General features: G+C 47.2%; 1 protein-coding gene across 4 annotated transcripts in view; it reads left to right on the top strand.

Moving 5' to 3' along the window:
- Positions 1 to 14,462, top strand: part of pdgfrl (platelet-derived growth factor receptor-like) — a 60,153-nt gene that overhangs the window by 27,319 nt on the left and 18,372 nt on the right. For all 4 annotated transcript variants that reach the window (XM_070869757.1, XM_070869749.1, XM_070869756.1 and 1 more), the window contains exon 3: positions 557 to 708. In XM_070869757.1, coding sequence (XP_070725858.1) covers positions 557 to 708 — 152 coding nt within the window. The remainder of the gene's footprint in view (positions 1 to 556; positions 709 to 14,462) is intronic.

The following is a 14,462-nucleotide window of genomic DNA, read 5'->3' as shown; positions in this document are numbered from 1 at the left end:
GGAATCCAATTTTTAACAATTTAACTAGTCCCACACTCCAAACCCACCTGTTTTTTTAGGTTAAAATTCCCCCCAATGTTTCAGGTCACATTCTAGGGTCCAAAGGTGACAAGGATAAGTATCAGTTCTGATGATCAAATCTTTTATGCAATGCTGGTGTCAGTCCTGTTGATGGTTTGGAATGTCATTAAGTGCAGTACAGTTGAATATGTAGGTTGTAATGTTGAATTGATGTTCTGGTATTTCACAAAATTAACTTTGTGGGTCAGGACAAACTTTCCTAAAATTCAATTTTCTTGCAAGTTTTACCTGTGGTTATTCACAACTCACAGGAGATTAACCAAATTGGGAGAATATATGACAGCATAAATTTTAAGCACAAAAAGAACAGTTTCATGTCTGGTTTTATCTTTTCATTCTCTAAATATTGGGATAAAGGGGATTTTTCAGTATAAGTTGTGGAAAGCTTTTTATTTTATGTATTAACAGCACAAACAAAGGTAGTGATAAAAAACTGCTTCACATAATTGTAAAACCTGTGTTTTTTCCTCTTTAGTATTATACAGCAGCAAAAATACAGTCAGCTAACACTAACCAACGCAAGGAGTGCAGACACTGGAGAATACAGCTGCTGGGTGGTACTCTGCGATGGGCTGGAGTGTAGCAAAGATGACCTGAAAATGGGCAAAACATATATCTTCTTTGCAGGTAACTTATTCCTGTTGAAGCATATGTTTTAGAACTTAAACTTCTGCTTTATTCTTTAGATCAACAATAAAAATGGCCTAAAAGTATTAAACAATAACTTATCTAGATGGCTGCACCTATGACTGTATTATTGGAGTCACACCCCTCTCTACCTCTCCACCTATCCTTCTTTAAGATGCTCCTTAAAACCTATCTCTTTGACCAAGCTTTTGGTCATCTGTCCTAATTTCTCCATTTATTACTTGGTGTCAGTATTTGGTTGATTACACTCCTGTGTAGTGCTTTGGAACGTAATACTATGTTAAAGGCGCTATATAAATGCAAGATGTCACCCAGTCACCCACCTCAAAATCGGTGCACACTTGGAGCAGCTCGCACTGGAAGTTATAGTTGTATGCCAGAGCTCCAGCTCTTTTTATAGCCCGACCTACAGAGATGTCATCCAAACCCAGGTCGCTGTTTGGAGCATGGGCAGAACATTGGCGGGGCCCAGGTACAGCGGAGGAGAGGGAAGGTCGGGGCGGATGAGCGGTGATAGATCATGGCGGAGGTGCGGTGAGTGATTGAGGCGGAGGAGCGAAGAGAGATCGTGGCTGAGATTTGGCAAGTGATCGTGGCGGAGGTTCGGCGAATGTTTGATGCGGAGGTACGATGAGAGATCGTGGCGGAGGTGCAGTGAATGTTTTTGTGGCGGAGGAGCGGTGAGAGATTGTGGTGGAGATATGGTGAATGTTTGTGGTGGCGAAGCGGTGGGAGATCGTGGCGGAGGTGCGGTGAGAGATCATGGCGGAGGTGCAGTAAATGAGGGTACTGGGCCCAGAAGAGCCGAGGGCTCAGGGGCAGCACGGGCCAGCCCACACAGCGATATGTGTGCACACTAGGTCCGTGCAGCAGAGCAGGTCTCCAGTTGTCCTGGTTAACCCTTGCCACTGGATAAAGGCCTAGCTCTGTCAAGACCGTGTGGTGGCTGATGTGCAACGATCACCACACGTTAAAAAAATCCACGCACAGGCATCTTCCACCCCTTCAATTGGAGTTCAGGACTGGAACATCGGGTCCTTCATTGAAACATCTGTGAACTCATGTGGAAGCAAGTCATCCTCGTTCGAGGGACCGCCTATGATGATGATGATAAATGCAAGTTGTTATTGTTGGTAAGTCATGAAGCCACGCGTGCTGCAAGTACAAGTGAGTTATGATGATGATTCGTGTTATTGAATGTGAGATATCTTTTCTTACCAGTATTCTCCTTTTCCCTCCTCTCCAGAAGACATGCTGGAGTATGTTCTATGGATGCTAGCCAGCCTTTGGTATCTTGCCCAGGTAGCTATTATTCATGTGTCAGCCCTGACATTGACCCTGGAGTGCATCACAGCCAAGCTGTTCTGACATTCACACATACCCACTGGATAGCCGTCAGCAGTGGAAAATGTGGCCGATTTCCCTATCCTAAGGTTGCCGATTCTAATATTCTACTGATTCTATCGGAGATTAGCAAGTAATTATTTTAATGTTAACTATTGCTTTTATTTTCACTGCAGTTAATTCTCATTTTTCCTGGCTATAGAATCGTCATTTATGCCCTTTGGGATTAGGGTTTGCAGTACTTTAACAAGCCTTTCGCCCTCTCAGCAGTCTTGGCGTGCTCTATCGAAGAAGGCCTGGGAACCCCAATGATCCAAATGCTGCAGGCTCTCCAACTCCCTGCAGAGATTCTGTGCCCTTTGGACTCATGCAAATCTTAGTTCATTTGTGCATTCTGCACTCTTGCTTCATTCCTAATCATTCCAGAAGACTCCAGATTAAGTTACCAGGTTTTATTTACAGTAATTTTAAAAAGTAAAGCACATACAGAACAGCACAATTTCACACAACAAAATTTATTAAACTCATGTACCTTAGAAAATTCACTGTCCTCCTTCAGCAGCAAACACAATACAAAAGTAAATTTTCCAATTGCCTGTTCCAGGCACAAAGACTCACCTTCTGGGAGAACATGTTGCGAAATCATGTGAGGGCAGCCGATGACATTGTAGTCAAGGACTGCACATGTGTGATTTCCTGATATGCGCAGTGATTGAGGCACTGCACTAGGAGTATGCAATCAGAAAATTTATTCGATAGTCTTTTCTACCAGTGCAAAATCAATACCGTTCCAAGAGATGCTTTATGTCATGTCCTTCTTCTCAAAACTGCATTGAGACCACGGTTGTTGATCGTTTCATTAATGATCTAGATGAAGGCTTAAATGGAAACATTCTCACATTTGCCTATGACCTGAAAATATGTGTGGGGATTAGTAAGCCTAATCAAGTCAATCAGCTACAGGCCAATGTTTGACCTGTTGGGGTGGAATTCCGCTTGTACGTTTTTCGGGCAGCCAACTGGCAGAGCTCGCTGACCAATCCGATAATGCCTATGGGAGGCCTGGTCCATTTTGAGGGCTGGGCCTTATTAACATAATGCCAGGGGCTATGATTGGAAACAAAAGCTCAGTAATATCGGGTGTCCAGCCAGCCTCCGGGCCTGGAAAAAAAGGTATGTTCGGGGGGCAATGGGGAATCTCAGGAGGGGAAGGACCCAGTGCAGCTGCTGCACAGGTTGTTTCGGTAGAGTCCTGAGGGGCACTCTTGCTCCTGAAAAATAAATTAAAATTTATCTTCCGGGCTCCTCTTCACCTGGACCCCCAGCTTAAAATGTGCGGAATGCAAAGTATGCATGGCACACGCTCCGCCCAGTTTTGTCCTGAAATGGCAATCGGGGTCCTACTTATGTTATAGGATCCCAATTTCCATATTAAAAAGGCCAACTGCCTGACTTGGGTAGGCGCTCTGGCCGCCCAGCAATAAGCTCTGGGAAAGTTAGTATCGTTCACATTGTCTCTTGGTATGGCACATCAAGTCATACCCCACCATTCCAAGGCACTACAGCCTCATTTCTGCTGCGCGGGAGGCCTCCAAATCTCCCCTGTAAAGTTAATGGCCCATGGGTGGCATTTGTCCTTTAATGTAGGCAATTGTAATGTTAAGCATTTGAATTGAGGAAACTCCAAGCATGTTTACAACAACAACAGCAACTAGTTGCATTTATATAGTGCCTTTAACATAGTGAAACGTCCCAGGGTGCTTCACAGGAGAATTATAAGGCAACAAATTTGACACCAAACCACATAAGGAGAAATTAGGGCAGGTGACCAAATGCTTGGTCAAAAAGGTAGGTTTTAAGGAGCATCTTAAAGGAGGAAAGAGAGATAGAGAGATGAAGAGGTTTAGCCCAAGCAGCTGAAGGCACGGCCACCAATGGTTGAGCGATTATAATCAGGGATGTTCAAGAGGGCAGAATTGGAGGAGCACAGATATCTCAGGGGGTTGTGGGGCTGGAGGAGATTAGAGATAGGGAGGGAAGAGGCCATGGAGGGATTTGAAAACAAGGATGAGGATTTTGAAATCGAAGCATTGCTTACCTGGCAGCCAATGTAGGTCAGTGAGCACAGGGGTGATGGATGAATGAGACTTGGTGTGAGTTTGGACATGGGCAGCTGAGTTTTGGATGACCTCAAGTTTATGTAGGGTAGAATGTGGGAGGCTGGCCAGGGGTGCATTGGAATAGTCAAGTCTAGAGGTAACAAAGGCATGGATGAAGGTTTCAGCAGTGGATGACCTGATGCAGGGGCGGAGACGGGCAATGTTATAGATGTGGAAATAGACAGTCTTAGTTATGCCATGGAGTTGGAAGCTCATTTCAGAGTCAAATAGGACACCAAGGTTGCGAACAGTGTGGTGCAGCCTCAGACAGATGTTAGGAAGAGGGATGGAGTCAGTGGTTAGGGATCAAAGTTTGTGGCAGGGATCGAAAACAATGATCTTCCCAATATTTAATTGGATAAAATTTCTGCTCATCCAGAATTGGATGTCGGACAAGCGGTCTGACAATTTAGAGACTGTGGAGGGGTTGAGAGAAGTGGTAGTGAGGTAGAGCTGGGTGGCGTCAGCGTACATGTGGAAACTGATGCTGTGTTTTCCGATGATGTCGCCAAGGGGCAGCATATAGATGAGAAATAGGAGGGGACCAAGGATAGATCCTTGAGGGATACCAGAGGTAACGATGCGGGAGCGGGAAGAGAAGCCGTTGCATGTGATTCTGTGAATATGATTAGATAGATAAGAATGGAACCAGGTGAGTGCATTCCCACCCAGCTGGACGATGGTGGGAAGATGATGGAGAAGGAGGGACAGGATACACCATGCAAGATTGCCTGTTAAAGATAATAGTGCAAGAAAGAGACCTGGGGTAATAGTTGATCATTCACTAGGATCATACCTAATTTTAGAGCTCTTAATTATCAGGATAATCTTCAAGCGTAGAGTTTATTTAGTTTGAATAAATTACAATTTTGAAGGAATATGATTGAGCTTATTATAATATTGAAAGATTTAAAGTCCGTCTAGTTGGGTAGGTTATTTGAGTTGGATAGAGAAGGGAGGATGAGGAGGTACGCACATAAAATAGATAAAATAGATTAAGAGTTCGGTTGGGTGTTGGGAACTGTTTCGTTAAAGAAGTGGTATCATAGAATCATAGAAAAATTACGACACAGAAGGAGGCCATTTGGCTAATCGTGTACGGGACGGTCGAAAAAAAGCTACCCAGCCTAATCCCACCTTCCAGCACTAAGTCCGTAGCCCTGTAGATTACGGCCCTTTAAGTGCATATCTAAGTACTTCTTAATTGTGATGAGGGTTTCTGCCTCTACCACCCTTTCAGGCAGTGAGTTCAGACCCCCCACCACCCTATGGGTCCAGACATTTTTCTCATCTTCTACAAACTACTTTAAATCTATGCCACCTGGTCCTTCCTATCCACTCTATCTAGGCTCCTCATAATTTTATACACCTCAATTAAACCTCCCCTCAGCCTCCTCTGTTCCAAGGAAAACAGCCCCAGCCTATCCAATATTTCCTCATAGCTAAGGTTTTCCAGTCCTGGCAAAATCCTCGTAAATCTCGTCTGCACCCTTTCTAGTGCAATCACATCCTTCCTGTAATGCGGTGACCAGATCTGCACACAGTACTCAAGCTGTGGCCTAGCTAGTGTTGTATATAGTTCTAGCATAACTTCCCTGCTCTAGTATTCTCTGCCTCGGCTAATAAAGGAAAGCTTTCTGTATGCCTTTTTAACCTTATTGATCTGCCTGCTACCTTTTAAGGATCTGTGGACATATACTTCAAGGTCCCTCTGTTCCTCCACATCTCTCAGTATCCTCCCATTTACTGTGTATTCCCTTGCCTTGTCGCCCCTCCCCAAATGCATTATCTCACACTTTGCTGGATTGAATTCCATTTGCCACTTTTCTGTCCAACTGACCAGTTCATCGATATCTTCCTGCAGTCTAAAGCGTTCCTCCTCACTGTCAACCGCTCGGCCAATTTTTGTATCATCTGCAAATTTCTTTATCATGCCCTCTACATTTAAATCTAAATCATTAATATATACTACAAAAAGTAAGGACCGAGTACTGAACCCTATGGAACCCCACTGGAAACGGCTTTCCAGTCGCAAAAACTCCCTTCAACCATTACCCTTTGCTTTCTGCCACTGAGCCAGTTTTGTATCCAATTTTCCACTCTCCCTTGATCACCCTGCCATGTGAGACCTTGTCAAAAGCCTCGCTAAAATTGTGTAAACAATATCAAAGGTACTGCCCTCATCGACCCTCCTTGTCACCTCCTCAATCAAGTTAGTCAGACACGACCTTCCCTTAACAAATCCATGCTGACTGTCCTTGATTAATCTGTGTCTTTCTAAATGAAGGTTTGTACTGTCCCTCAGAATTGATTCCAGGAATTTTCCCACCACTGAGTTAAACTAACTGGCCTGTAACTGCTCGGTTTATCTCTTCCTCCCTTTTTAAACAATGGTATAACATTAGCAGTTCTCCAATCCTCTGGAACAACTCCTATAGCCAGGGAGGATTGGAAAATGATGGTCAGAGCCTCCGCAGTTTCCTCCCTTGCTTCTTTTAATAGCCTCAGAAATATTTCATCCGGTCCTGGTGATTTATCTACTTTCAAAATGCTAAACCCCTAATACTTCCTCTCTTATTATGTTTATCCCGTTCAATATTTCACTATCTTCCTCCTGAACTTCAACGTCGGCATCATCCCCCTATTTTGTAAAATCAGCCGCAAAGTAATCATTAAGTACCTTACCCACATCCTCCGTCTCCACATATAGATCACCATTTTAGGCCCGACTCTTTCCTTAGTTATCCTCTTGCTCTTTGTGTCATTGTAAAACATCTTCGGGTTATCACCCTCTGGAACAAACAGCCCAAATATGCATTTGGTAAGGCATCCCTACATTCTTCTTAAAAGTGGGTTTGACAAGTTCTTGAGGAAAGAAGACATTTCCAGTTACAGAGAATAAATTGTTAGCTGGTATTATCAGGAATTACGGGCCAATGCAGTGTCCTGAAGCCTTGCTTGATTGCCTTAGGGAGTTGGAGAGGAACTTCTCAGAGTTTTGTTTCGGCCAGGCCAACGGCCTGGCACCCTCTGTTGGCAGCCCAGCTGAACCGGGGGGCATAATTCTGGCAGTAGGTTGACAAAAAAAAAATAACATGGCGGCTGCGGCAATGCCGCCAGCTCACACAGTGTGCACCGACAACGAAAGCTGACGGGGGCACTGGCCAGTGGCAGAGCCTCTCCCACGGGACAATTTCAGGTAGGGCAATTTCTAAAATAGCGGCCCCTCCACGTAGAATCAGTGGCCATTCTGCGCTGCCCCATGGCCGTCGCTTTCTGGCAGCCAGAGACCTTATCGGGAGGGGCAATTTCAGCCACCGTGTTCTCCCTGGCTTGATTAACAATTAGAGCATCCAGAAAGAAAGAGCATTTACAACAGTTAAGATGAACTGGCACCTGTCGGACAGATCTCTAGACATAAGACAAAACCTGCTTCAACTTTTAACGTACAAGGGACATGAAATATATACAAGGCTGGACTTACTCTCATCTAAATTTATATGGTGACATAACCACTGAACCTCACTCCTTAAAACAAATATAATTTAAAAGGTAAAATCAACTTCATATTGAAAGTATAAGTATATAACGGAAACTTGGCTGAAGAATAATGACACATGCGGCCCGAAATTCAGTACCGCTGGAAAACTGGTGCCCCCCTCCCACCTTTTTGTGGCCATTAGGGCCAAAAAGATTTTGTGGCTGGGCCACCCCATATTCAGCTCCAAAAGTGAACAAATGGGTTCCAGTGCTAATGAACGCTTCCAAAGTAGATTTTTCAGCTTTGTGGCTGTCTTAATTTGAGTGTTATCACCACTGAGAAATTCAGCATGCAGATAAGAGTTTCTAATGAGCCAGCTGCCGGCCAGGGTTTGCAGCAAGGCCCTGAGTGGGGAACGAGGTTGAAAGGAGAGCTGGTGTAAGAGGTGCAAGGAGAGCCAACAGGTTCACTGATGGAGTTGGAGACACTGATGGATGGTGTGGAGGACAGAAGAAGAATACTGTTTCCTGATGTGGGGAGACCTGGCAGACAGGCAGTACATAATGCATGGAGGGAGATTGCAGGGGAGGTGTCAGGCACTTTCATATATGTGAGGATGCACCCATCCAGCAGGGTGCTGGCCAGTCTGCACCCAGCCCTTCTAGGGTGACAATGGGTCAATGCCTCTTAGCTCTGGGGCAACGGGATCCTGCTCCTCCTCCTGCTCTTCCTCCTGCTCCTCCTCCTGTGCCACCGCCTTCTCCTCCTCCTCCTCCTCTTCCTCCTCAGGTGGTACTGCTGGCTCAACCTCCAGGGGTTATCCCCTCATGATGGCCAGGTTGTGCAGCATGCAGCAGACCATGACGATTATGGAGACCCGTTGAGGAGAGTACTGCAAGGTGCCAGCAGAGCAGTCCAGGCAGAGGAACTCTACTTAAGGATGCCAATGCACTGCGCAATGATGCACCTGGTGACACAATGAGTGTCATTGTATGCATGCTCTGGCGTTGTCCTGGGGTTCCGCAGAGGAGTGAGCAGCCAAGTAGATGGGATATTCCTTGTCCCCAAGCAATCCTAATTCAGGCTAGTGAAGATGGCGGGCACACTGGTCTGGCACAGAATGAATGAATCATGGCTGCTGCCTCCCTTGCCCGCTGCCTGTCTGCACAGTGCTGACGGCGACGCCTTTTCCTGCGAGCAGCTCTGCTTCTGAGCAGGTGTACAAGGTGTCGCCCTCCCAACACTCTTCCCATCCTCAGGGTGAACCCTGCCAAGCAGGTCTCTGCAGCCCATAGGCCCCCACTAAAGAGGCAGATCTGAAAGTTGCACAAAAGTACAGGGGTATGTGCAAACCTCTGAGCAGCACTCAGCAGATTTAATGGAGCCAAAACAATAAAATTATAAACAAAACTAAATACTGCGGACCATGGAAAATGAAATAAACACACTAATAATTAATAAAACTATATCAAAAGATAAACACTGCGGATGCTGGAAAATGAAATAAAAATACTAATAAATAATAAAACTATATCAAAAGATAGGTACTGCGGATGCATGCTGGAAAATGAAATAAAAACAATAATAAGTAATAAAACTATTTAACTACCAAAGGGCCCCAGCGGTGTCATGTTCGAGCACCGCATCAAAAACCTCGTGGAGATACTGCCGGGAAAATATTACCTTTACCTCGGTGAATTTCGCTGTGGTAGCCCCTTTCCGGCGGCTTGCACAATGCAGAGCTCACCGCTGGAAACCTTCCTTTACAGTGGCTTCACCACGCTGTTTCCAGCAGAAGTGAACACTGCTGAAATCCTCCCCGAGCTGAATATGGCTCGGGGAGGGAAAAGTACCCAACCGCGGCGGACGATCGATTTTTTTCGATCAAATGTCCAAACTCCCTTTGGGAACGGTGAATTTTGGGGCCCATTACCTTTAATCGAAGCCTCCCCTCCCAGCTATATCTTCCACCACTTTCCCCACCTAGACCACCATGGTAGCGGTAAAGCTCTCATCACCAAATCATACCTTGGTCTGTCCCCCTACTCCTCCAGCATTTTCTCATCTTTTGAACATCTTGTCTTATTCCACCCCTCGCACCTTTCATTCAAAATTCTCGTTTTCTACCACCCACCCAAGTATAATAAAAATGTTATCACGGATATATCCTCACTGCTTTCCTCCCTCAGCCTATGCGCCGAGCGACTTCTCATCCTCGGTGACTTCGACCTCCATCTCAATTCATCATGCTTTCTCTCCTCTGAGTTCACTACCCTCCTGTCTTCCCGTAATCTTTCCCTCCATGTAAATTCCTCAACCCATATTCACGGCCACGCCCTTGACCTTGAAATCTCTTGTGGCCTTGCTATTCCAACCGTGTTAATTAAAGATAAAGCCATCTCTGACCATTTTCTTGTATCGCACTCGACCCACATCTCCCTTCCCCAATCCAAATCTACTTCCTTTTGCATCCACCCCTGGAAAAAACACTCTCCAAACTCTCTTACAACTGCACTTATCAACTCAAAACTGTCCAACATTTGGCCCTCTTTTAACAATGACATTTCTGCAGCCACCGATCTGCTCAACCACACCTTCACCACCACCTTTGATGCCCTAGTCCCTATTAAAAAGATTACTCTCCCCCATGCTGGCCGTTCCTCCTGGTACAGCCCTCATCTTCGCTCCTTCAAGTCAAAAGGCCGCAAACTTGAACAGCTGTGGCAGAAAACTGGTTTAGCCATTCACAGTCAGATCTGGCTCGAACATGTCATGTTTGTAACCTTCATGTAACTGTAACCTTCATGTAACAACACTGTATACTGTATACACCTAAGAAATGCACACCTTGACCACAGAGGGTGAATTTGTGGGAGACACTCCTCACCTGGTCATCCAGGTATATAAAGGGAGGTCCCATGCAGGGTCATCACTTCTTGGTCCTGTGAATAAAGGTTAGGGTCACAGAGTGACTTTGTCTGCAGAATGTGCCTTGTGTGAATTTATAGTAGTGTGTAAGGACACATCATTTGGCGATGAGAAACGGGAATCAACGACTCACGAGAATGGCCACTGGTAGCACAGAGGAACACTACTGTGTTGGTGAGGACTGGGACGATTTCGTTGAGAGGCTCCAGCAGAGCTTTGTCACGAAGGACTGGCTGGGAGAGGCAGCGGCTGACAAACGAAGGGCGCATCTACTGACCAGCTGTGGACTTAAGATGTACGCGCTGATGAAAGACCTGCTCGCACCCGAGAAGCCGGCGGACAAAACCTTTGAGGAGCTCAGCAAACTGATCGGTGAGCACCTCAAATCAATGAGCAGGATACACATGGCCCGACACCGATTCTATACAAACCGACGTCGGGAAGGGCAGAGCATACCGGACTTCGTTGCGGACCTTCAGCGCTTGGCCAGCCTCTGTAAGTTCACAGACGCCTGCAGGGGGGGATGTTACGGGATTTATTCATTGAGGACATTGGTCATGCCGGGATTTTCAGAAAGCTAATTGAGACCAAGGACTTGACCCTGGAAGCAGCGGCGTTGATGGCTCAAATCTTCATAGCGGGGGAGGAGAAAACCAAGATGATATACGCGCGCAACTCTGCTCCCAACGTGGCGATGGAGCAAGGAGTTAACATTGTAAACACGACTCAGAACCCCGCAGGCAAGAGCAATTCGACACCACCCAGGCAGTAACAGACTCTAGGGTGGGTCCTCAACAGAGACAATGGCAGGTTGAACGGACATTTACACCATCAAAAGGGACAATACATCCCGGGCTGGGGCTATTGGCACCCACTAACAAAGTGTTCAAGAGTAATCAAAGAGGCAATCAGAGAGGAATGCCTGGTAACAGCTCTTTTGTTCACAACAATCTCAGCTCATGCTGGAGGTGCGGGGGCAGACATGCTGCAAAAACCTGCAGGTTTCAACAATTCATCTGTAGAAATTGTAACTTCAGTGGACATCTAGCCAGAATGTGCAGGAAGCCCACAGCGAGGCTAATTTATGAGGCAGATGAACCACAAGTGGGGTCTGCAAGGCAGGTTTATGCTTGGGACACAGCAATGGACGCTGAAGTTCAGCGGGTTCAGGTGGCAAACATCCACAGCTCATATACAAAAATGCCATCTATGATGATGAAAGTACTATTAAACGGCATCCCGGTACGCATGGAGCTGGACACGGGGGCCAGCCAGTCACTTATGAGTGTCCAACAATTTGAGAAACTATGGCCACTCAGAGCTAGCAGACCCAAACTAGAACGCATTGACATGCAATTACGGACATACGCCAAAGAGATCATCCCAGTGCTAGGCAGTGCAATGTTGGTGGTCACACATAATGGATCAGAGAACCAGCTGCCACTCTGGATTGTCCCGGGAAATGGTCCCCCGCTTTTGGGGAGGAGCTGGCTAGCCGAGATGAACTGGAAATGGGGGGATGTGCACGCCATTTCATCTGTGGAGCGAAGTTCATGCTCACAGGTCCTACAGAAATTTGAGTCACTATTTCAACCTGGTGTCGGGACTTTCAAAGGTGCCAAAGTCGTGATACGCATCACCCCGGATGCCAGACCAGTGCACCATAAAGCTAGAGCTGTGCCGTATGTGATGCAGGAGAAAATTGAGAGTGAGTTGGACAGGTTGCTAAGAGAGGGCGTAATTTTGCCCATTGAATTCAGCGACTGTGCAAGCCCAATTGTCTATGTCATAAAAACGGATAGCTCGGTCAGGATCTGTGGCGACTACAAGGCCACTATCAACCGAGTGTCACTACAAGACCAATACCCGCTTCCGAGAGTGGAGGATCTTTTTGCCATGCTGGCAGGCGGCAAGCTGTTCACAAGTTGGACCTCACTTCAGCCTACATGACCCAGGAACTGGCCGAAGAATCCAAGCTACTGACCACCATCACCACGCACAAGGTGTCCGTTTGGCATTCGTTCAGCAGCCACTATCTTTCAAAGGAACATGGAAAGCCTGTTCAAATCCATCCTTGGAACAATTGTATTTCAGGACGACGTCCTTATCAAGGGTCGAGACACTGAGGAACACCTCCACAACCTGGAGGAGGTGCTACGCCGACTGGACCGGGTAGGCCTGCGACTAAAGAAGTCCAAGTGTGTGTTTTTGGCTCCAGAGGTCGAGTTTTTGGGCAGGAGGGTTGCCACAGACGGGATCCGGCCCACCGAATCCAAAACGGAGGCGATTCGTCGTGCGCCCAGGCCCGGCAACACATCGGAGTTGCGTTCATTTCTGGGACTCTTGAACTATTTCGGGAACTTTCTGCCGAACTTAAGCACATTGTTGGAGCTGCTACACGTGCTCTTACGTAAGGGTTGCGATTGGTTTTGGGGGGACTGTCAAGAACGGGCTTTCAATTGGACGCGGAACCTGCTTTGTTCTAATAAGCTGTTGACTCCGTACAACCCCTGTAAGAAATTGGTTTTGACATGTGATGCATCATCCTATGTGGTTGGGTGCGTGTTGCAGCAGAGTAATGATGAGGGCCAACTCCAACCTGTGGCTTGTGCCTCCAGGTCGCTCTCCCAAGCAGAACGGGGATATGGGATGGTTGAAAAGGAAGCACTCGCATTGTCTACGGGGTGAAAAAGATGCACCGGTACACTTTTGGCAGAAGGTTCAAATTAGAAACGGACCACAAGCCGTTAACATCCCTGTTGTCAGACAGCAAAGCTGTCAATGCCAATACGTCAGCTCGCATACAGCGATGGGCTCTCACGCTGGCTGCGTATGACTACACCATACGGCACCGGCCAGGCACCGAAAATTGCGCTGACGCGCTCAGCAGGCTTCCACTGGCCATCACTGAGGGGGCAGCGGAGCAAAGCGCTGAGATGGTCATGGCCGTTGAAGCCTTTGACAGCGCAGGCTCCCCATCACAGCCCACCAGATCAAAATCTGGACCAACAGAGATCCCCTCCTATCCTTGATTAAGAAATGTGTCCTGACTGGGGATTGGGTGTCCGCACACGGAGCATGCCCCGAGGAGGTCAGACCGTTTCACAGACGGATGGATGAGCTCTCCATCCAAGCCGATTGCCTATTATGGGTCAGCTGGGTAGTCATGCCCCAGAAGGGAAGGGAAGCATTCATCGGGGAACTCCACAGCGAGTACCCAGGCATCGCGCTAATGAAGGCCATTGCCCGGTCACATGTATGGTGGCCGGGAATTGACTCAGACCTGGAACACTGTGTTCGCAGGTGCACGATGTGTACCCAACTGGGCAATGCCCCCAGGGAGGCCCCACTCAGCCCGTGGCCCTGGCCCACCAAGCCATGGTGACATATTCACGTAGACTACGCGGGTCCGTTCATGGGAAAAATATTCCTCATTGTTGTTGATGCGTACTTGAAATGGATCGCGTGCATCATATTGTATTTATGCACGGCATCCACCACTATGGAGAGTCTGCATGCGGTCTTTGCGACCCACGGCTTGCCGGACATCCTGGTTAGCGACAACGGCCCGTGCTTCACTAGCTATGAATTCCTGGAGTTCATGTCGGGAAATGGCATCAAACATGTCAGGACAGCACCGATCAAGCCGGCTTCCAATGGCCAGGCGGAACGTGCGGTCCAAATCATAAAACAAAGCATGCTCCGGATTCAAGGACCCTCCCTTCAATGCCGCCTATCGCGCCTCCTGCTGGCCTATAGGTCCTGACCGCATTCGCTCACGGGAGTCCCGCCCGCGGAACTACTCATGAAATGCACCCTTA

The sequence above is a fragment of the Pristiophorus japonicus genome, chromosome 2, assembly GCF_044704955.1.
Source record: "Pristiophorus japonicus isolate sPriJap1 chromosome 2, sPriJap1.hap1, whole genome shotgun sequence".
Lineage (NCBI taxonomy): Eukaryota > Metazoa > Chordata > Chondrichthyes > Pristiophoridae > Pristiophorus > Pristiophorus japonicus.
This window is presented reverse-complemented; position numbering and strand designations above follow the sequence as displayed.